Source organism: Ovis aries, chromosome 12 (genome assembly GCF_016772045.2).
Source record: "Ovis aries strain OAR_USU_Benz2616 breed Rambouillet chromosome 12, ARS-UI_Ramb_v3.0, whole genome shotgun sequence".
Taxonomy (NCBI): Eukaryota; Metazoa; Chordata; class Mammalia; order Artiodactyla; family Bovidae; genus Ovis; species Ovis aries.
Genome location: NC_056065.1, coordinates 18,799,018 through 18,817,929, shown reverse-complemented (window position 1 = coordinate 18,817,929; position 18,912 = coordinate 18,799,018). Strand labels below are relative to the sequence as shown.

Here is an 18,912-nt window from a genome sequence, read left to right as displayed (position 1 = left end):
ACATCCTGTGTGACAGGAAGCTTGTGCTTGGCTTCCCCCAGACTTCCCCTCGTGCCTTCACCCTATGTTGATTATACTCTGAATGCTTCCTCTGTAATAAATCTTACCCAAGGGTGACTTATGATGAGTGAATGAGTTTCTAGTGAATCACTGAACCTGGGGTTGGTCTTGGCCCATGACGTAAAGAGTGAAAGAGCTTTGCTCTTACTTCCCAGAGTACTGCTCCATGCCTTTACATTTCTTTACCCTCTGCCCACCCTTTTGAAAATAGTTTTAGATCTTTATTAAATCATGTGAGTGCACTCTTGTCTTCTGAAACGTTGACAATCACCTAGTGACTATAGATATTTCATATAAAAATATTGACAATTATTTGATTCATGATTTTGTTTTTTCAATAGAAAAAGTAATGGTTTTAAAAATAAGTTAACAGTAACCTGTGCCTTTGTTATCTTCTTTAATGAGAAAATCTGATTAGATTATGCTTCCGGGTTATGTATCTTAAACCAGAAAGGGATAAATAAACTGGTGGTTGATTGCCCTTGAAATATAGCTAGATATTGTTTTTCTCCTTCACCTTTATATATTTTGGAGAAAAATGTAGACACTCTTCAAAATAGAGAGACTAAGAAACAATATATTTATGTACTATAAAGATATCACTAAAATCATGAGATAAATGCTGTTACATTCCTAATGGAAGCAATCATATAGTCTCTAACAATCACAGCATTTTAAAATTGAAGTATAGTTGTTACAATGTTGTGTTAGTTTTAGGTGTACAACACAATGATTCAGTTATATATATGTGTGGGTGTTTATTATTTTTCAGATTTTTCCCATTATAGATTATTACAAGATACTGAATATGCATCTTTGGATGATTTCTCAAAAAAACTCAAAGAAAGAAGAGTAAGACAAATACTGTATGTTTCCATTTGTATGTGGAATCTTAAAAAATGAACAAATAAAGCAGATACAGACTAACAGACACAGAATAAACGAGTGGTTGCCAAAGGAGTAGGGTGGGGGTAAGGGTAAGGGACTGGGTGAAGTAGATGAAGGGGATTAAGTACAAACTTCTTATTAAAAATAAGTCACGGGGATGTAATGTACAACACAGGGGATATAGTTAATAATACTATAATAACTCTGTATGGTACATAATCTAAACAAGCATAAAATCACTATGTTATACATCTAAAATGAATACACCAACGATACTTCAATAAAAGTAAGAGCTTAATGTAAACTTTTGTGGTTTGTCCCCAACCATATTTATGTCAGCTCTGTTGACCTACAAATGTGTTTTATGTTTATAGATAGAAAGCTTTGTTTTAGAGAACACATGATGTATGCCCTTTGTTTATTAATGTCATGGTAAACCGCATGTCTTCTTGATAAAGTAATCTTGAATCAGTAAGATCTCTTTGCTGGGTATCTTACTTCAGTTTACTTGTGCCATTATTGATTGCCTTTGCTAATACATGCTCTCTTCATTGTAATTTAGCTCCATCCCAGCAACCTCCACCCAGAGGACAAGTTCAAAGTTCTTCTGCTATCAATCTTTCCTGGAGTCCACCTGATTCTCCAAATGCCCACCAGCTTACTTACAGTTTATTCAGGGACGATTTTGAAATCTACACAGTTGAAGATCAATACCCATACAGTGAGTTTCAAGGTTTGGTGTTGGAAAGATAAACTATTCTGAGAACTGATACATTAGTTAAGTTCCTTGACATTGAGGAGAAATGCTGTTGTTTAGCTGTTGTTTCAAGCAGAGAGAGAATCACAGATCTCACTAGTAGTCAAAGAAAGCTAGTGAAAATGAGATGCTTATTATTTGATAAGTCATGAATGCTTATCAAAGCCTCAGAGATGAAAAAAAAAATACCCTTTACAGCATTGATGAGGATACGGAGAAGCTAGAACTTAACACAAACTGCTGGGCTATCTGTGTGAGTTTGCTGGTATGACTTTTCATGTGGGACAACTTGTTAAAATATATAAGAATCCTTACTCTTTTGTAAACCATTTGACTCAGCAAACCTACTTTAGAAAATTTATTTCAAATGAAATCAAAAGTGGACAGCAAATCACAAAATACTTCCAAAGTATTTTTTATTTGCTATTTATAGTAGCAAAATGTTGGAAAAAGTCAAACACTCAGAAAACTTTCGGTAAATTATGGTACATGGCATGATAGAATCTGGTACATTATTAAGTAAATTGTACAATATGGTTACCTATAAAATGCTGTCTTAGTTTACTTATCAGTGAATACAGAAAATGTCCATGACATACTGTTTAAGGTATTGGGTTAAGATCTTATAGAAAAAAACTAAATAAACCTTTTAGCCAACCCAATAGGTTAATTCAGTAGTAAAATCAAACATCAATTATACCCTTCAATCTAGAGGCAGAGGCATGTTTTCCAGTAACATATTGTGATCTGTTGATAACCAAAAGATATGAAAAATAACCCATCAATTATACACATTTAATTAAAAACATAAAGTACAATAAACTTAGGTGTAGTTTTCTCTGTGTATAAAGATTGTAGAAAATTTATCAAATATTTCTGTTATAAGCATGTCAAATTTTAAATTCTCAGGTTGAAAAGTGAACTTCTCTAAAAGGGAAAAGAGAGTGTTAACATAAAAGCAAATAGCTTAAATTTATGCATACATTGCCATTTTCAGAGGTAGAACCCAGGAACTCTGAAATGAAATTGAGAGGGGAAGGATATGAACAAACCATGAAGATGATCTTTGCACCTGTAACTTGTATGAATTTTAAAGGATCTTGTGGAAATCAAACTATGAGACCCATTATCTTTAAAAAATTATATTCAGATATTTTAGATACTGTTTCCCTAAAAGCAGAATGAAGACAGAAATTTTTACGTTCATCTAATTCTGTCTTCTCTGATGTTTGCTTCCATTATGTTTAGCTACAAGCTATTTTAGGAAACTAGTTTTAAGTAATACTGAAATATTTATTCAAATTCAGGTTTCTATTTCATTCTCTTTATGTAAGACTGAACTTTCCAAATTCGTGTTTAATGTGCATAATTATGGAACACTGAAGTTCCATAATCTTCCTCAAAATGATTAGTAAGCTACCTTGTTTTGACATATAGATTGGCATTACAACTTTTGCATAGCATACCTTTTTATTTTATATATATTGCCGTAGGTTACACTTTGCACCCAGTTCGGTATGACTTAAACATTATTACACCCAGTTCTTTGTGTCATCTCTAAGTGTAGCTTCAGTACTTCAAGTCTTCTTTGAAGTTAATGGAAATTCTGAACTTCACGATGCAGATTGCAAACGGAAATGAACATCTGTCTACATCTGCCATGTTGGCAAAGCATCCTAAAAACCTGCCACTAGGATGTTATTTTCTTCCAAATATCAGCATGATCCAGGTGTCCTGAAACTTACGCTTTTGTGATAGGAGAAGAGAGGGTTATACGCATATTGAAAGTGATTTAGAAGATGACAGTACCACTGGTTGGATTAATTCTACAGCTGTGAATTAGGGTCACTCTGTTTTCCATATATCAATATTTTATAGAACACGGCATGTGAACACCACACTCTGGCTCTTTTACATGACTGCACTAGTATAGAATCTAAGTAACAGGTTTTTTTTTTTTTTTTAAACATAATGTGTGCTTATTGACTAATCAGACATTTATATAATCCCATTAAACAAGGTATTATTTCTTAAATCCTTATCTTTCATTAAAAAATGCTGCTTCTGGCATTTCTTGACAATGACTATAATTAATGATGTGAAAATTATCTGCCTGATGGCATTTGAACAGTAAGAACAATTGGCTAATGTTGTCAGAACATTGTATCATTCTAATAATACCCTCATGTTTATCACTCCATTTCCAGTGTGTGGATAGCACGTGTAATATGAAGAGGAAACAGTACTTACAGTCAGTCGGATGAACATAAATCTTTGGGTTAAATAAAGGCATTTGGAATTATAGGTGGAGAATCACTGAACTTTTCAAAGAAAATTAATAGTGTCGTCTTCCAAGCAAGTTTGACCGTTTGGTTGAGACTATTATAGAATTCCTTGTTAGAATAAAACTTTTCCTATCTGGCCTGATGCACTGTGGGATTCTCCAGAGTGGTAGTTGCCACACTAAGATCATAACACACTGATATTTTCATCTTTAGAACTTGGAAATTATTTGTTGTTAATAATACCTGCTAGTAAAGATGGAATCATTTTAAAGTTTATAAATAAATTTTTTAAAGGAAGTTAAGGTATAGTCAGTGATTTCCCTAAGTAGCATTTCACTGGTTTTTACATCCTCATTAGTTTTCAAGAGTAGAAGAGAATGATGTAGAGGTAAAGTTAGTACATTGGGAATTGTACATAATCAGCACTTTTAGTATTATTTATCTCCCCTGAAGCACCAGTCGGGGTTGCCCACTGGTATTTTATGTGCCATAGTGGTGAAGGGAGGGCTTCCCAGGTGGTGCTAGTGGTAAAGAACCCACCTGCCAATGCAGGACATGGAAGAGACATGGGTTCGTTCCCTGGGTCGGGAAGATCCCCTGGAGAAAGGCATGGCACCCACTCCAGTATTCTTGCCTGGAGAATCCCATGGACAGAGGAGCCTGGTAGGCTACAGTCCATGGGATTGCAAAATGTCAGACATGACTGAAGCAACTTAGCATGCAGGGGTGAAGAGAACAGCTCTCATAGGACATAACATGCTTTTGATTGTGCTGAAGTTTTAGGTGGCGATTATTAAATCATTTTTTCCTACTTGAGTTTCAAACTAAAGGTGAACTAGACATAAGAATTCCATCTATAAGATGGAAATAGAAAATAAAAGTCGTCTTCATTACTAAGAGAAGCCAGATTGGAGAGTATAACTTCTGTCCTACAGGAAGACAGATTAGAAAAGAAAAAAACAAAAATCAATGAGTTGATTGAATATGCTTTGCTTTTTTTTCTCTCCCCAATTCAAAATCAATTAAGTCTTTCTTCCTTCAGGATACCATGAGTGGGGCGAATAGTCCTTAATTGTTACTCTAGGGAAATGTTTCCACAGGGAAATTAGAGGAAGATTATTTCTGCATGTGACCATTGCTTACATCACTAGGGACATTAACATAGTTTGGATGGAGAGTTTTAGACAACACTGTATCTTAGTGAACTCTAGGATTTCATTTCTACCTTTAATGTCTTTGATCATTTATTATTCCATACTATATCAAGGGATCAGTGTAATAAGTGGAAAGAGAGTTCAGTTACCCATGAGAGAAATCAACCAACCAACCAACCAACCAAACCCAGAAAATACAAGCAGGGGATAAGGTTGAAAACAGAATAGAAGATGGAAATCAAGGGTTTTTATTATAAGGCTTTTTAATATTACTTCCTAGAAAAAAAATAGTTCATATATATATGAAGACTTGTTCATTCAATTAAATCTTTGCTTACTGCATACCAGCAGTAGTATCAACCACTAGAAATACAAGGCTGGAAAGAATAGCTCACATTATTTAAAAGAGACATAGATAAATAAACCAAAATTACAATGTAGTGTATTAAATATTGAACTAGATTTGACTCAAAAGAGCATTCAATCTTTTTAGAATATTTCTAAGTATCTTATAAGTGGAGAATATATAAGTATCTATATAAGCATACTTTAAGTATCTTATAGACTATATAAGTATCTTATAAGTGGAGGAGGAGTAAAAAGCAACCATGCTTGTAAGGGCAAAGACAGTGATTGAACACCACTGTAAATTTCTGAAAAGCAGGTGACATGAGCTGAATTATGCCGATACTGCTGTAGAGGAAGAATTAGTCTCATGAAAGAAATTGTATATGACAAGGCATGAAGGTGGGTGAAAAAATAGGGTTAATTCAGGAAATTTGCAGAGTTCCATGTAGCTCTAGTATGTGGTGCCACTCACTGGGGTGGGATTCATCAAGATCGTGACCCAGTGCATCTCTAAAGAGAAATTGCTGATGATTTTGTACAGTAGTTTGTAGTATATCCAGTTAAGGAAATATAAAAGAGCAAAAATTAAAGCCTCCCAATTCCAGAATTTTAATGTAAAAACTAATTTCATTTTGGAAAATTTCTGGGAGGGAAAATATGTACTCCAGTTTATTTTTCATAACAAGCCTATGCACTATTACATTTCTTATTTTTTTCTCATGTTGCTGTTTGGTCTTCATCATGTTTGCTTAAAATAACTATATAACATCCTATTAACGTAATAGTAGAATAATATAACTCCTGAAAAAATTCTACTTTAAACATTTCCTATTATAAATAGCAAATGCATCATTTTATAGGCTTCCCAAGGAAATGTTTCCTAGGAATCTGGCTAACAGTCGTGTCTCATAAAACATTTCTTACTGTATACTTGAGCAAGTTATTAAGTTGTTACCTCTCAGTTTCAAAGCTGTTCTTCATTGCCTGCTTTGTGGTAGTGGAACTGAAACCTATAAACATTTCTCCTTTCCTCGCTGGGATGATGTTGAATTGTATCAGTAGAGGCTGTAGGAAGGCACCCCAAGGAAACTGGAGGTTTCTTTTCATGGTTGTGGTGTGCATTACTCTCAGAAGGTGATGTTCAGCCATACACAGCAGCACCCCTGGGTGGCTTCCCCTGAGGACCCCAAAGGGCACCTTCCCTACATGCTGGCCTCAGAAGAATGAGTTCTACTAGGTAAACTCAGGAAGATAGCACATGGCAGTTTCAGTAAATTCTGCTGATGCTCACGCGGCACCTTCCCTTACCACTGTAAGATGGTGCCTTTCCAGTGAATTCTCTAGTACAGCCCCTTATCATGAGCAGCTTTCCTTGGGACTCTGCCAGTAAGTTTTTTTCCAGTAAGTTCTGTGGTAGAGCAGCTCAGTTGCTGGACTTGGATTACTGTAATATTGAATGGTTTGCCTTGGAAATGAACAGAGGTCATTCTGTCATTTTTGAGATTGCATCCAAGTACTGCATTTTGGACTCTTTTGTTGACTATGATGGCTACTTCATTTCTTTGAAGGATTCTTGCCCACAGTAGTAGATATAGTGGTCATTTGAGCTAAATTCACCCATTCCAGTCCATTGTCATTCACTGATTCCTAAAATGTGATGTTCACTCTTACCATCTCCTGTTTGACCATTTCAATTTGCCTTGATTCATGGACCTAACATTCCAGATTCCTATGCAATATTGCTCTTTACAACATCGAACCTTGCTTCCATCACCAGTCACATCCACAACGGGGTATTGTTTTGCTTTGGCTCTGTCTCTTCATTCTTTCTGGAGTTATTTCTCCACTGATCTCTAGTAGCACACTGGGCACCTACCGACCTGGGGAGTTCATCTTTCAGTGTCCTATCTTTTTCCCTTTTCAGACTGTTCACGGGGTTCTCAAGGCAAGAATACTGAAGTGGTTTGACATTCACTTCGCCAGTGGTCCATGGTTTGCCAGACCTCTCCACCATGACCCGTCCATCTTAGGTGGCCCTGCGCAGCATAGCTCATCGTTTCATTGAGTTAGATAAGGCTGTGGTCCATGTGACCAGATTGGTTAGTGTCTGTGATTGTGGTTTTCAGTCTGTCTGCCCTCTGATGAAGAAGGATTAGAGGCTTATGGAAGCTTCCTGATGGCAAGACTGACTGAAGGGGAAACTGGGTCTTGTTCTGATGGGTGGGGCCATGCCCAGTAAATCTTTAATCCAGTTTTCTACCACAGGCAGAGTGGCTTCTAAACCACAGAAATTTATTTCCCAGTGTTCTGGAGGCTGGAAGTTCAAGGTCAGGGTGTCAGCATGGTTGGGTTCTAATGAGGGCTCTCTTTGGGTTTGTAGTCTGCCAGCTCCTTCCTGTGTCTTGATGTGGTGAAGGGAACAAGGAATTTTTCCAGAGTTTTCTTTCATAACTAATTCTATTTGTGGATTCCACCCTCATGACCTCATCATTTTTCAAAGGCCCTCCTTCTTAAAGCATGACCTTGGGTATTCTGTTCCTGCTATCTGAGCTTGGGGAATATACAATATTCAGTCTGTAGAAGTCATTCTTATTCAGTCTTCAATTATTCCCTTTCCCCAACCATCATGACAGTGCTGGGGGGAAGGACAGCTTCCCTCTGGTCCTTTGCATTTGCAGAGACATCAGAGGATGCTGGCTCATATAAGTGGTGATGCTCATGTAACTCTAGTGACATCTGATGCATGAAGCTAGGGAGCACGGCTTCATCCTTATTTGGCTTGGGTCCTCATAAGTACCTTGCTATCTCATCCTGTGGTCTCCAGCTATCGCTGAGAGCTCACTGGGATTGGTTTCCCACATTCGCCATCCAATCTTTGATCCACCCGAGTCTGGAGGGTCAACTTGTCCCAGTCATAGACAGTCAAATCACACACTTGCTGGATCTCAACCCAACATCCTCATCACTCAGGAAACAGAGCAAAATGACACTTTACACAGTGAACTCTTTTTCTTTAAGCACTTAAACAGTGCCACATCTTCCCTTTAATATAGGTGACCTCTGCATGATGAACCTTTTCCTCTTCCCCCACACATGAGCAGGAGGGATTAGATATTTGTATGCCTCAGAATCCTGCTGTACACTGTCTGTCCCTTAGGGAATGGAAAGTTCCAGTGCCTGATCATGTCCACTCCCCATAATTTTTTTTTCTTTTATTAGTACCTCCTTTTTCTACCTCCTTCTCTCTTAAAATCTTTCATATGTGAATTCTCCATTGCTGATAAAATAAAAAGTGTTTCTACAAAATAGCAGATTAAAGCAACAATAGTCATCTATAATTTCAGTTTCCATGGGTTATAAATTCAGGAAACATCCTAGTCAAGATGTTGGGTAGTGACAGACATGGCTTGTGGCAGGAGTTTGCTAGCTCCCAATCTAGTGTATCAATGTCTAATGAACAGTCTGATTAAGTATAAGAAACTTGCATGCATGCGTGCTGAGTCATGTCCAGCTTTTTGTGACCCCATCGACTATAGCCCACTGGCTCCTCTCTTCATGGGATTTCCCAGGCAAGAATACCAGAGTGGGTTGCCATTTCCTACTCCAATAAGAAATATAATTATTTCTGTTTCAGAGAACTGCAAGGATGCTATAAAAAGGATACTGTGTCATGTAAAGAACAAAACAAGAGTTTAAGCTTCTAAGAATGCATCATTACAAAAGACACTTTTCTTATATTATACTACACAATAAAAATAACCAGTGTTTGCTTTATCTCAATTTTTAAAAATATGAACCATATTCTTATTCAAAAGAGTAGATTGTTGTGGTTATGTATTGGTAGTTATGTTACATAATAGAAAAACAATTAGAAATGATTCCCTACCTGTTTGTGGAATATAAAATCTTCTTTTTCTTCTTTTCTTCTTTTAATTTCAGATATTCAGTACTTCTTAGACACTGCCCTGGTACCATATACCTCGTATTCCTATTACATCTTGACCAGCAGCGTGCATGGTTCAACACGAAGCGCAGCTGTCACCTACAGGACAAAACCAGGGGCCCCAGTGGGAAGTTTGAATTTAAGTTATATCAGTCCTGTTAGCTCAGACTCTGTGACACTTACCTGGGTTTCAGCTTCAAACCGTTCTGGTCCTATTGAGAAGTATATTTTGTCCTGTGCCCCTCTACATGGTGTCCAGCCCTGTTCTCCCTATGAAGGCCCTGAGACCACCACTACCATCTGGAATCTGCTTCCATTCACCAAGTACCGTTTTGCTGTGCAGGCTTGTACTAGTGGGGGCTGTTTACACAGCACCCCTTTGACAGTGATCACAGCCCAGGCAGCTCCCAGAAGGCTGGGTCCACCCAAGGTGCGGAAGATCAGTTCCACAGAGCTTCACGTCGAATGGGCTCCACCGATGGAACCAAATGGTAGGAATTCAAGGCCTAGATTTTCCATTTTGGGGTAGAAGGAGGTGAATCTGGGTATTTGGAATTTTCAGTAAGATTCTGGCAACTGTTTTTGCATTTATAACTGTGGGATGTTGTAATTGGGAAACAGTTTCTGAAGATATAAGATACTATTTGTCCTGGTTAGTAAAATAAGTGTATTTCTTTAATCTAATAACAAATTCCACTCATTTAAATTGCCCCTAAAAGGCTAATATTATCTTTGCTCTTAATGACATCTGCCATAACACAAATGATGTTTCTAATTTGAAACTCACTTAGGAAATGCATTATATTTGACTGTGTCACAAGTTAGGGCACCCATAAGTAGTAAATTTTCTTTTAAGCAAGAAAAAGATATGAAATAATACAAAAAATATGTATATAGGCTAGCCAACTCCATTAAGTTAATTTTTGTGCTCATATAATTGAACCTTTGGTTATACAGGCCAGCATAAATTCATAGATTTTTAATAATTTAATATCATGTACATATTACGGCAAAAGCTTTTTCCTTAGAATTTTTAAGATACTTGATTAAAGTAGATATAAATAAACTGTAATATTCTAATATTTATGTAAATAAGGCTTATATTAGGCAGATAATAAAATTTAAATCCCCAAATTTGAAAATATACACATTGATCAAATTTCCAAAATCAAATAGCCATTCTTAGTAGAAATTATAATCAATCATCCTGAAAAATACTGAATTTACCTATCATAAGTTATAATTATTTTGTATTTGTGCATTTTTCATTTCTTTTTCATTTTCCATGAAAATGCTTTTTGGTAATATTTCACAGTTTCATGTAGCTATGAGTTTTTGTTTCTTTAGAAGTGCCTATCATCTATATTACCAAGGAAATGGACAGGTAATTGAGTCAGAACAATGAAAACAAAGACTCTTCAAATAATCTAACCTCACACCATCAATAAAATAGGCCATTTGTCTAATATATCATCTTTGTTCACTGTTTCACTTTTCTAGGCATTATTATAAGATATGAACTGTATATGAAAAGACTGAAGTCTAATGGAGAAACAAGGTCAGCAGAAAGTCAAGTTTTTCAGAGCAGTGGCTGGCTCAGTCCTCACCCACTTGCAGAATCAGCCAATGAAAATGCTCTAGAACCTCCAGAAACAACCACAGTCATCACTGGCTTGGAGCCATACACCAAGTACAAGTTTAGAGTCTTAGCTGTGAACATGGCTGGGAGTGTGTTTTCTGCCTGGACCACAGGAAGAACGGGAGAATCAGGTGAACATCAGTGCTTTGAATTCTACTTTGAAGACACCTGAATGAAAATATTTCCTTAAATTAAGTCATCCGTACTAACTACATTGGAAAAGCAAGAGTTAATAAACTTGCATAAGCCAAGGAAATATTGAATACATGGATTGGTTGCATATATAATTCAAAGTCATAAAGTTCTTGCAATAAGTTTTAGGGAAAATGTAATGTTTTAGCTATTACCTCAAGGGAGAAAACTGACCAAACTATAGTCATAGTCTTTTGGGAACATTTATCAAAAATAGCAATTGGTTTCCAGTACTGAAGTGGGTTGGCCATATGTCCCATCTTGCTCCAAATTCAGTACAATTTATGTTCGATGAAAAAGATAACTGTTGCCAGCTTCATAAATCTGTTTTTTTCCTTTATTTTTCTTAAACAAATAGTTTAGGTACTAAATTGGACCTGAAAATATAATCCAAGACATCAAAATTTGTAATTCACAAGTGTGTTTATAAGCAGTATGGTAAGGAAGGATGGTGAAAAGTTTTAATTTTTCTAAGCTATCATTACTAAAGCAAGTGAGATATTTTTAAGCCTCCACCTCATTCTTTATATTATAAACACTTCAAATTGCATGAGCCCTTAACAACAACAAAAAATACACTTTTGCTATGCTTTGAAGCTATAGATATCCAAAGAGACCCAAGTGCTGATTTAAATGGGATATGTTAGGATTGTGAAGGGTAAGGGGAACTTCAGGTTTGATGTCCAAGGGAATCATTTCATAAATATAATGTGCATTGTGCTTGAGCATCTCTTAAGTGATTTCCAGCCATCTTGGCCAAATAATAGTGCCATGATAGCACAAGTGATGAGCCATGGCATTCTGGAAGGGGAAAATCAAGGTCAGAAACGAAAAGTAATGGATGAAATAGCAATACTGGACCCTCATAATCGTATGGGTCACTGGCTAATGAAAGTGCAATGAGGTCCTTTGATAATACACCTTTGGTTAGCACATTTAAAATCCATATTAAGATCTCAAGGATGGTAGGTAGCGAATGTATGTATGTACATCCCTGAACATTTCTATCAAGATTTACTGAAAACTTTTCAAATTTCTTCAGGGTTATTTAGAACATTTTCAATGTTCCTCTTTCTAAAGAGTTATATTCTCCAAGAAGTTCAGTGAAATACTTGTAATATAAGAAATCCAATATGTCACTATGCATTGTTCTAACCTTTGTGGACTGAGACGTATTCTGTTTTGTGCTTTTTCCTTTTCAAGACTTCATACAACTTATGATTTCCTCCCCTATTACCTATTAGTTTTCTTTATGAACACAGGGCAATTCCTACTTTTGTTTTGTAAATGGAAAATATCTTTGTTAGTACTGTGAGGTAGAGAACATGCTTGAAGATATATGTTTTAAGAGAGTATTTTTTTATATACATACCAGGATATTCTTTGATTTTTAAAATAAGAATATTATGTAAGGAATGTAATGTTTCTGAAATTATTAATAGGGTAAACTTGTGATTTCAGCTTGAAAACCTGTTAATGTGACATTCATTGTTTTGGCTGTTGTTATTGTTGTTAACAGCGCCTGTATTTGTGATGCCCCCTTCAGTCTCCCCACTCTCTCCTCACTCGCTCAATGTGTCCTGGGAGATGCCACCGGACAGTGTTACAAGAGGAAAAGTTGTGGGGTATAACATCAATATGATTTCTGAACAATCTCCTCAGTGGTCTCATCCAGTGGTGGTTCCACAGGTACTGTTATTTCCAATTCATGTCCTTCTAGAATTGAGTTATGTCTTTGTTTTTATAGTTTCTGCATTTGCAGAATTCTGGCAGAATTTTCATCTATACAATCCTTAAATGGGGAATTTTTTCTTAATATAATATTATGTATACAAGGATCTAAATATATCACTTATTTTTTTCTAGTGTAAATGGAAATAGTATGGGTATAATTTTGTTTCATGAAATCTGCTTTTTCTACTTAGCATATATCCTCAATTATCTTTCAAGAGGCTGATGTTCAGTAGCTGTGTACTATTGTATTATTTAGGTACACAATAATGATTCAACCAATGCACAACCAATTGATATGTATATTGTATGAATTCTTCTGGAAATGTAAATAACATTGATAAGAACATTTTATATGTACATTTGTATATTTCAAGTTCCTAAGAAAAATTTCCGAGGGATGCAGTTTATTTTACAGCTTATAGCAAAGGCTATGAACATTTCAAGGTTTAGGATATGTAGTGACATATTGCTTACTAGTGGGTCATCTCAGGTCAGCAGTAATGAGAATAATGATCATAGGTAACAGTTACTGAGGCTTTACTTTGTACCCATACTAAATCATGATATGTATAACAATCCTGGAAGATGAGAAGCTCTTGTTACTCTCCATGATACGTGTGTGGCCAGTGTTCTTTCTATCAGCACAAGGGTCAGTTCAGTCTCTCAGTCATATGTGACTCTTTGCGACCCCACGGACTGCAGCACGCCAGGACTCCGTGTCCATCACCAGTTCCCGGAGTTTACGCAAACTCATGTCCATTGAGTCAGTGATGCCATCCAACCATCTTATCCTCTGTCGTCCCCTTCTCCTCCTGCCTTCAATCTTTCCCAGCATCAGGGTCTTTTCAAATTAGTCATTTCTTTGCATTAGGTGGCCAAAGTATTGGAGTTTCAGCTTCAGCAGCCAGCCTTCCAATGAACACCCAGAACTGATCTCCTTTAGGATGGACTGGTTGGATCTCCTTGCAGTCCAAGGGACTTTCAAGAATCTTCTCCAACACCACAATTCAAAAGCATCGATTCTTCAGTGCTCAGCTTTCTTTATAGTCCAACTCTCACATCCATACATGACTACTGGATAAACCATAGCTTTGACTAGACAGACCTTTGTTGGCAAAGTAATGTCTTTGCTTTTAATATGCTGTCTAGGTTGGTCATAACTTTTCTTCCAAGAAGCAAGCCTCTTTTAATTTCATGGCTGCAACCACCATCTGAGTGATTTGGGAGCCTCAAAAAATAGTCCACCACTGTTTCCCCATCTATTTGCCATGAAATGATGGGACTAGATGCCATGATCTTAGTTTTCTGAATCTGGAGCTTTAAGCCAACTCTTTCACTCTCCTATTTCACTTTCATCAAGAAGCTCTTTAGTTCTTCTTCACTTTCTGCCTTAAGTGTGGTATCATCTGCATATCTGAGTTGTTGATATTTCCCCCCACCATTCTTGATCCAGCTTGTGCTTCATCCAGTCCAGCATTTCTCATGATGTACTCTGCATATAAGTTAAATGAGCTGGGTGACAATATACAGCCTTGACGTACTCCTTTCCCAATTTGGAACCAGTCTGTTGTTCTGTGTCCAGTTCTAACTGTTACTTCTTGACCTGCATCCAGATTTCTCAGGAGGTGGGTCAGGTGGTCTGGTATTCCCATCTCTTGAAGAATTTTCCACAGTTTGTTGTTATCTGCACAGTCAAAGGCTTTGACATAGTCAATAAAGCAGAAATAGATGTTTTTCTAGAACTCTCTTCCTTTTTCCATGATCCAGCGGATGTTGGCAATTTGATCTTTGGATCTTCTACCTTTTCTAAATCCAGCTTGAACATCTGGAAATTCACAGTTCATGTACTGTGAAGCCTGACTTGTAGAATTTGAGCATTCGTTGGCATTGCCTTTCTTTGGGATTGGGATGAAAACTGACCTTTTCCAGTCCTGTGGCCACTGTTGAGTTTTTCCAAATTTGCTGGCATATTGAGTACAGCACTTCCACAGCATCATCTTTTAGGATTTGAAATAGCTCAACTCTAATTCCATCACCTCCTCAAGCTTTGTAGTGATGCTTCCTAAGGTGCACTTGACTTCACATTCCAGGTTGTCTGGCTCATCAGAACTGTGGATATGGGGTCTGGACACAGCATATTATGCCTTCTGGCTATTACTTGTATTATAATATTCTATTCCAAGAAAGTAAAATTTTTTAAAAAAACATAGTTTATAAAACATGTCCCAGAAATCAACTTGTTTTGATCCCATTTTTACCAATTAGTAGGCTAAGAGTCGGACACGACTGAGCAACTTCACTTTCACTTTTCACTTTCATGCATTGGAGAAGGAAATGGCAACCCACTCCAGTGTTCTTGCCTGGAGAATCCCAGGGATGGTGGATCCTGGTGGGCTGCCATCTATGGGGTCGCACAGAGTCGGACACAACTGAAGCGACTTAGCAGCAGCAGCAGCAGCAGCAGCAGCAGCAGCAGCAGCAGCAGCAGACATATCTCACATCTCTGTGCTTGAGATTTCACTAATTTGTTAAATGCAAAAACAATTTCTGCTTATCTATAGTTTATATGGAGCTTAAAAAGCTCAACAGATATTAGATATTATTTTTAGTGATTGTTATTAATGGGATAGGACTACATACATTTATAAAATATTCAATAGGGCAGGAAAATATTTTTATATTGAGAAAACGGGTATATAAAAATCTTTAATCATTTTAAAATAATTTTATTTATTTATTTTGACAGTGCTGGGTCTTTGTGGCTGTGCAGGGTTTTCTCTAGCTGTGGCAGTCAGGGGCTCCTATCTAGTTGTGGTGCTTGGGCTGCTCATTGCAGTGGCTTTTCTCATTGCAGAACATGGGCTTCAGTAGTTGCACACATTGGCTCAGTAGTTGCAGTTCCTGGGCTCCGGAGCACAGGCTTAGCAGTTGTCGTGCACGGGCTTAGCTGCTCCGCAGTGTGTGGGATCTTCTGGGACCAGCGATCGAACCTATATCTCTTGCATTGGCAGATGGATTCTAACCACTGAGCCACCAAGGAAGTCCCCTTTATTTGTTTAAAAGTCTTTTTTTGTGTGTGTATGTGGCAGAATTAAAATAAGGATATAGATACGTCACTTTATTTTCTTTCTTGCACTCTCTCCTGCAATTATTCCATCATATATTCAAGAAATTTAAATCACAAGTGGCAAAGTCAAATTTTTTTTTTACATTCTCAACAATTAAATTTATATCCGCACTGACCCAAATGTGTGTTGTTATAATCTTGATAAATAAATAGCCGAAATTTCTGGGGAAAGCCTAATGTGAAAAATAACAGTTAAAGGATCTCTCCCTAAGAATGTGGCAGAAGACATTTATAGAAGTGGTGATGTTATCATTGTAGGATTTTAAGCTTCGGTAAAGTTCTTCATGCTCCTTAAAGATTAATCCCCCAAACAAGTTTTCAATTAAATATATCCTTTAAAACTTGTTAAGATGATTCTGTATACATGATAAACAGAGTTTATCTGAGTGATAATTTTACATTCCCCAAACTCTAGGATAAATGTCTTTTAAAAATCATGTAATTTCTATTAACTATATGGAGAGGAGTAAAATTTAATCAAAATTAATATTAATCCACATTTTCTCTTTATTACATTTCATTATGTGTTCTTGAGACAGAGAATACTTTGTTTAAAAAGATACAACTTTTTAAATTAAATAAATAATGTATTTTAAGAATAAGTGCAGAAAATCTACATTAAATTTCATCAGAATTGTTCTAAATATGATAAATTTTATAGCAATATTAAGTAAGTTTTACCCTTTTCCAAGTTTGTTTTTTTTTTTTTTTGCGGTGGAGGGGGGAAGCTTTAAATCACATTGCACAAAAGAAAAAAGAATTATATCTTCAAAACCTAAGAAGCCATTTTGAAACTAGAAAAAGGATTAGTAAATCAGTGTTTGATGTTTTTCTGATTTCTAAATGTAATTGAAGGAAGCAGTGTTAATGTTTTTACATTTTATACATTTTTAGAATTTTTAAATCACCTTTATTTCTGAAAAACGTTATGTTAACAATGTAATTTATATTCTAATCACACTGCTTTCAGGAACTACTCAGCTTATGAAAATTTAAAGTCAATACTCAGGCATATAATCCAAATGAATTTTATTGTACTTTTAAAGGGAAAACAAAGTCTGGAAATTGACTTCATATGTAACTGATATTTAGTTATATGTAGTATTTATATGTATGGAAGATTATTTGTTATATTGTTATCAGTATCTCTTAGAAAAATAGTTTGTGCTCGTGCATGCTGTCAGACTGTTGGTTAATGACTTTTTTCTGAATATAATCACCAGGGGCCTTTGTATCTATAGACTAAGCAAATTTACATGGCTGCTTTTGATCAGTTCTAGTTACATTGACAGACTAGCTCTTGGTGTTGATTGTTTAATTATTTGTTTATGGACCATAGAGTCTCTTTTGCTCACATCTGCTATTTTCATTTGAAATTGTGTGATAAAGACAATGTTTCAAAAAAAAAAGTAACCATTGAATCAATATGCTTACACTTAGTTGTACAAGAAAGGCAACTGAGAATTGACTTAATGTGGATGCTCAGTAATCTTTCCTTTTTCCTCCCTTCCTTCCTGCAGCTTTCTTTCTTTCTTCCTTTTTTTTAAGAGCAAATGATGGGATTGATTTCATGAAGTGATGACATTTTTCTGTACCAGCTCCATCAGCTAGCATGTGGACATTACTGCACTGGGTTCATCTTGGCCAAGCCCTGTGGTTTTATTTGGACTTTTTCACAGTAACAATGAGAGTGTCACCATTCTTTATCTCTATTGTCGGTGACAAGAGCCACACCACCACGCTGCTTTATGAGGCAATAACTCGGTTTCCTCATTTATCCACTCAGGAACTGGATTATTACCTCATAAAACAGTGTGATTGTACAATTATCAATTAAACCCTAGCTTGTTGAGTCCCTTCAAAAAGAAATTTCTTTTCCTAATTGTGGTTGGCAGTAATTCCCTCTGTTGAAATTTCTGGAAATTTGCTTGTCAAGCTTATATTTTTTACAATAGATATCGATTACTTGACTTTTTTTTTTTTTTCTTACCTTGCAGGTATTGTATACTGCTAAATCCCAAGAACTATCTTATATTGTAAAAGGACTAAAACCTTATAGGATATACAACTTTACTATTTCTCTCTGCAATTCAGTTGGCTGTGTAACCAGTGCTTCAGAAGCAGGACAGACTTTAGCATCAGGTAAGCAAGTTTTAGCGGATGTGAAAAATATATTGTGTGTTTATAAAGAAAACACCTACAAAGCTCAATGGTGTCTCTAGTTTGGACTTAATATTTGTCTTTTCAGCTTTCTCTTACTCCCTCACAAACTCTGATTGCTACTGGCCTTGACATAATTGAACAGAAAAATAAATGTAAGAGCCTGGAGGATTTCTGAGTTGCAGTGCCATAATAAATATAATTAGGTGCAGAGTGACTCTAGGACTCAGCTACCACCCTAAGTCCTAAAGGTGTCCCAACAACTGTTAGAAGTATTTATGAGGCTTCTTGCGAGGATTCGGAATACTTCTCCCTTCAGTCTTATCCTTTCGTGTGGGATTGGGTTTACCCACTCCTGCTGCATGGAGCTAGCAGCAGACATCCAGAAATTAGTAGGCTGCCCTGGTGTCATAGTTTGCCTTTATTGGATAGGCAGTAGTGCTGTTATCTGTTTATTATAAATATAAAATTCCTAGGTGCATAAAATTGAAATAAAAAACTTATTATCAAGTATAATCTTAGTAGGAGATGGCTTGTATAATTTTTTGGTTGCTTTAACTTAGAACAAATTAAGTTCATACAAACTTGATTACATGTATTATTAACACCTATATAACCCAATTAC

General features: G+C 36.3%; 1 protein-coding gene across 1 annotated transcript in view; it reads left to right on the top strand.

Moving 5' to 3' along the window:
* USH2A (usherin) overlaps positions 1-18,912 on the top strand; it is a 983,289-nt gene that overhangs the window by 280,935 nt on the left and 683,442 nt on the right. The window contains exons 17-21 of the mRNA XM_060396021.1: positions 1,511-1,669; positions 9,432-9,926; positions 10,936-11,205; positions 12,786-12,955; positions 18,125-18,269. Coding sequence (XP_060252004.1) covers positions 1,511-1,669; positions 9,432-9,926; positions 10,936-11,205; positions 12,786-12,955; positions 18,125-18,269 — 1,239 coding nt within the window. The remainder of the gene's footprint in view (positions 1-1,510; positions 1,670-9,431; positions 9,927-10,935; positions 11,206-12,785; positions 12,956-18,124; positions 18,270-18,912) is intronic.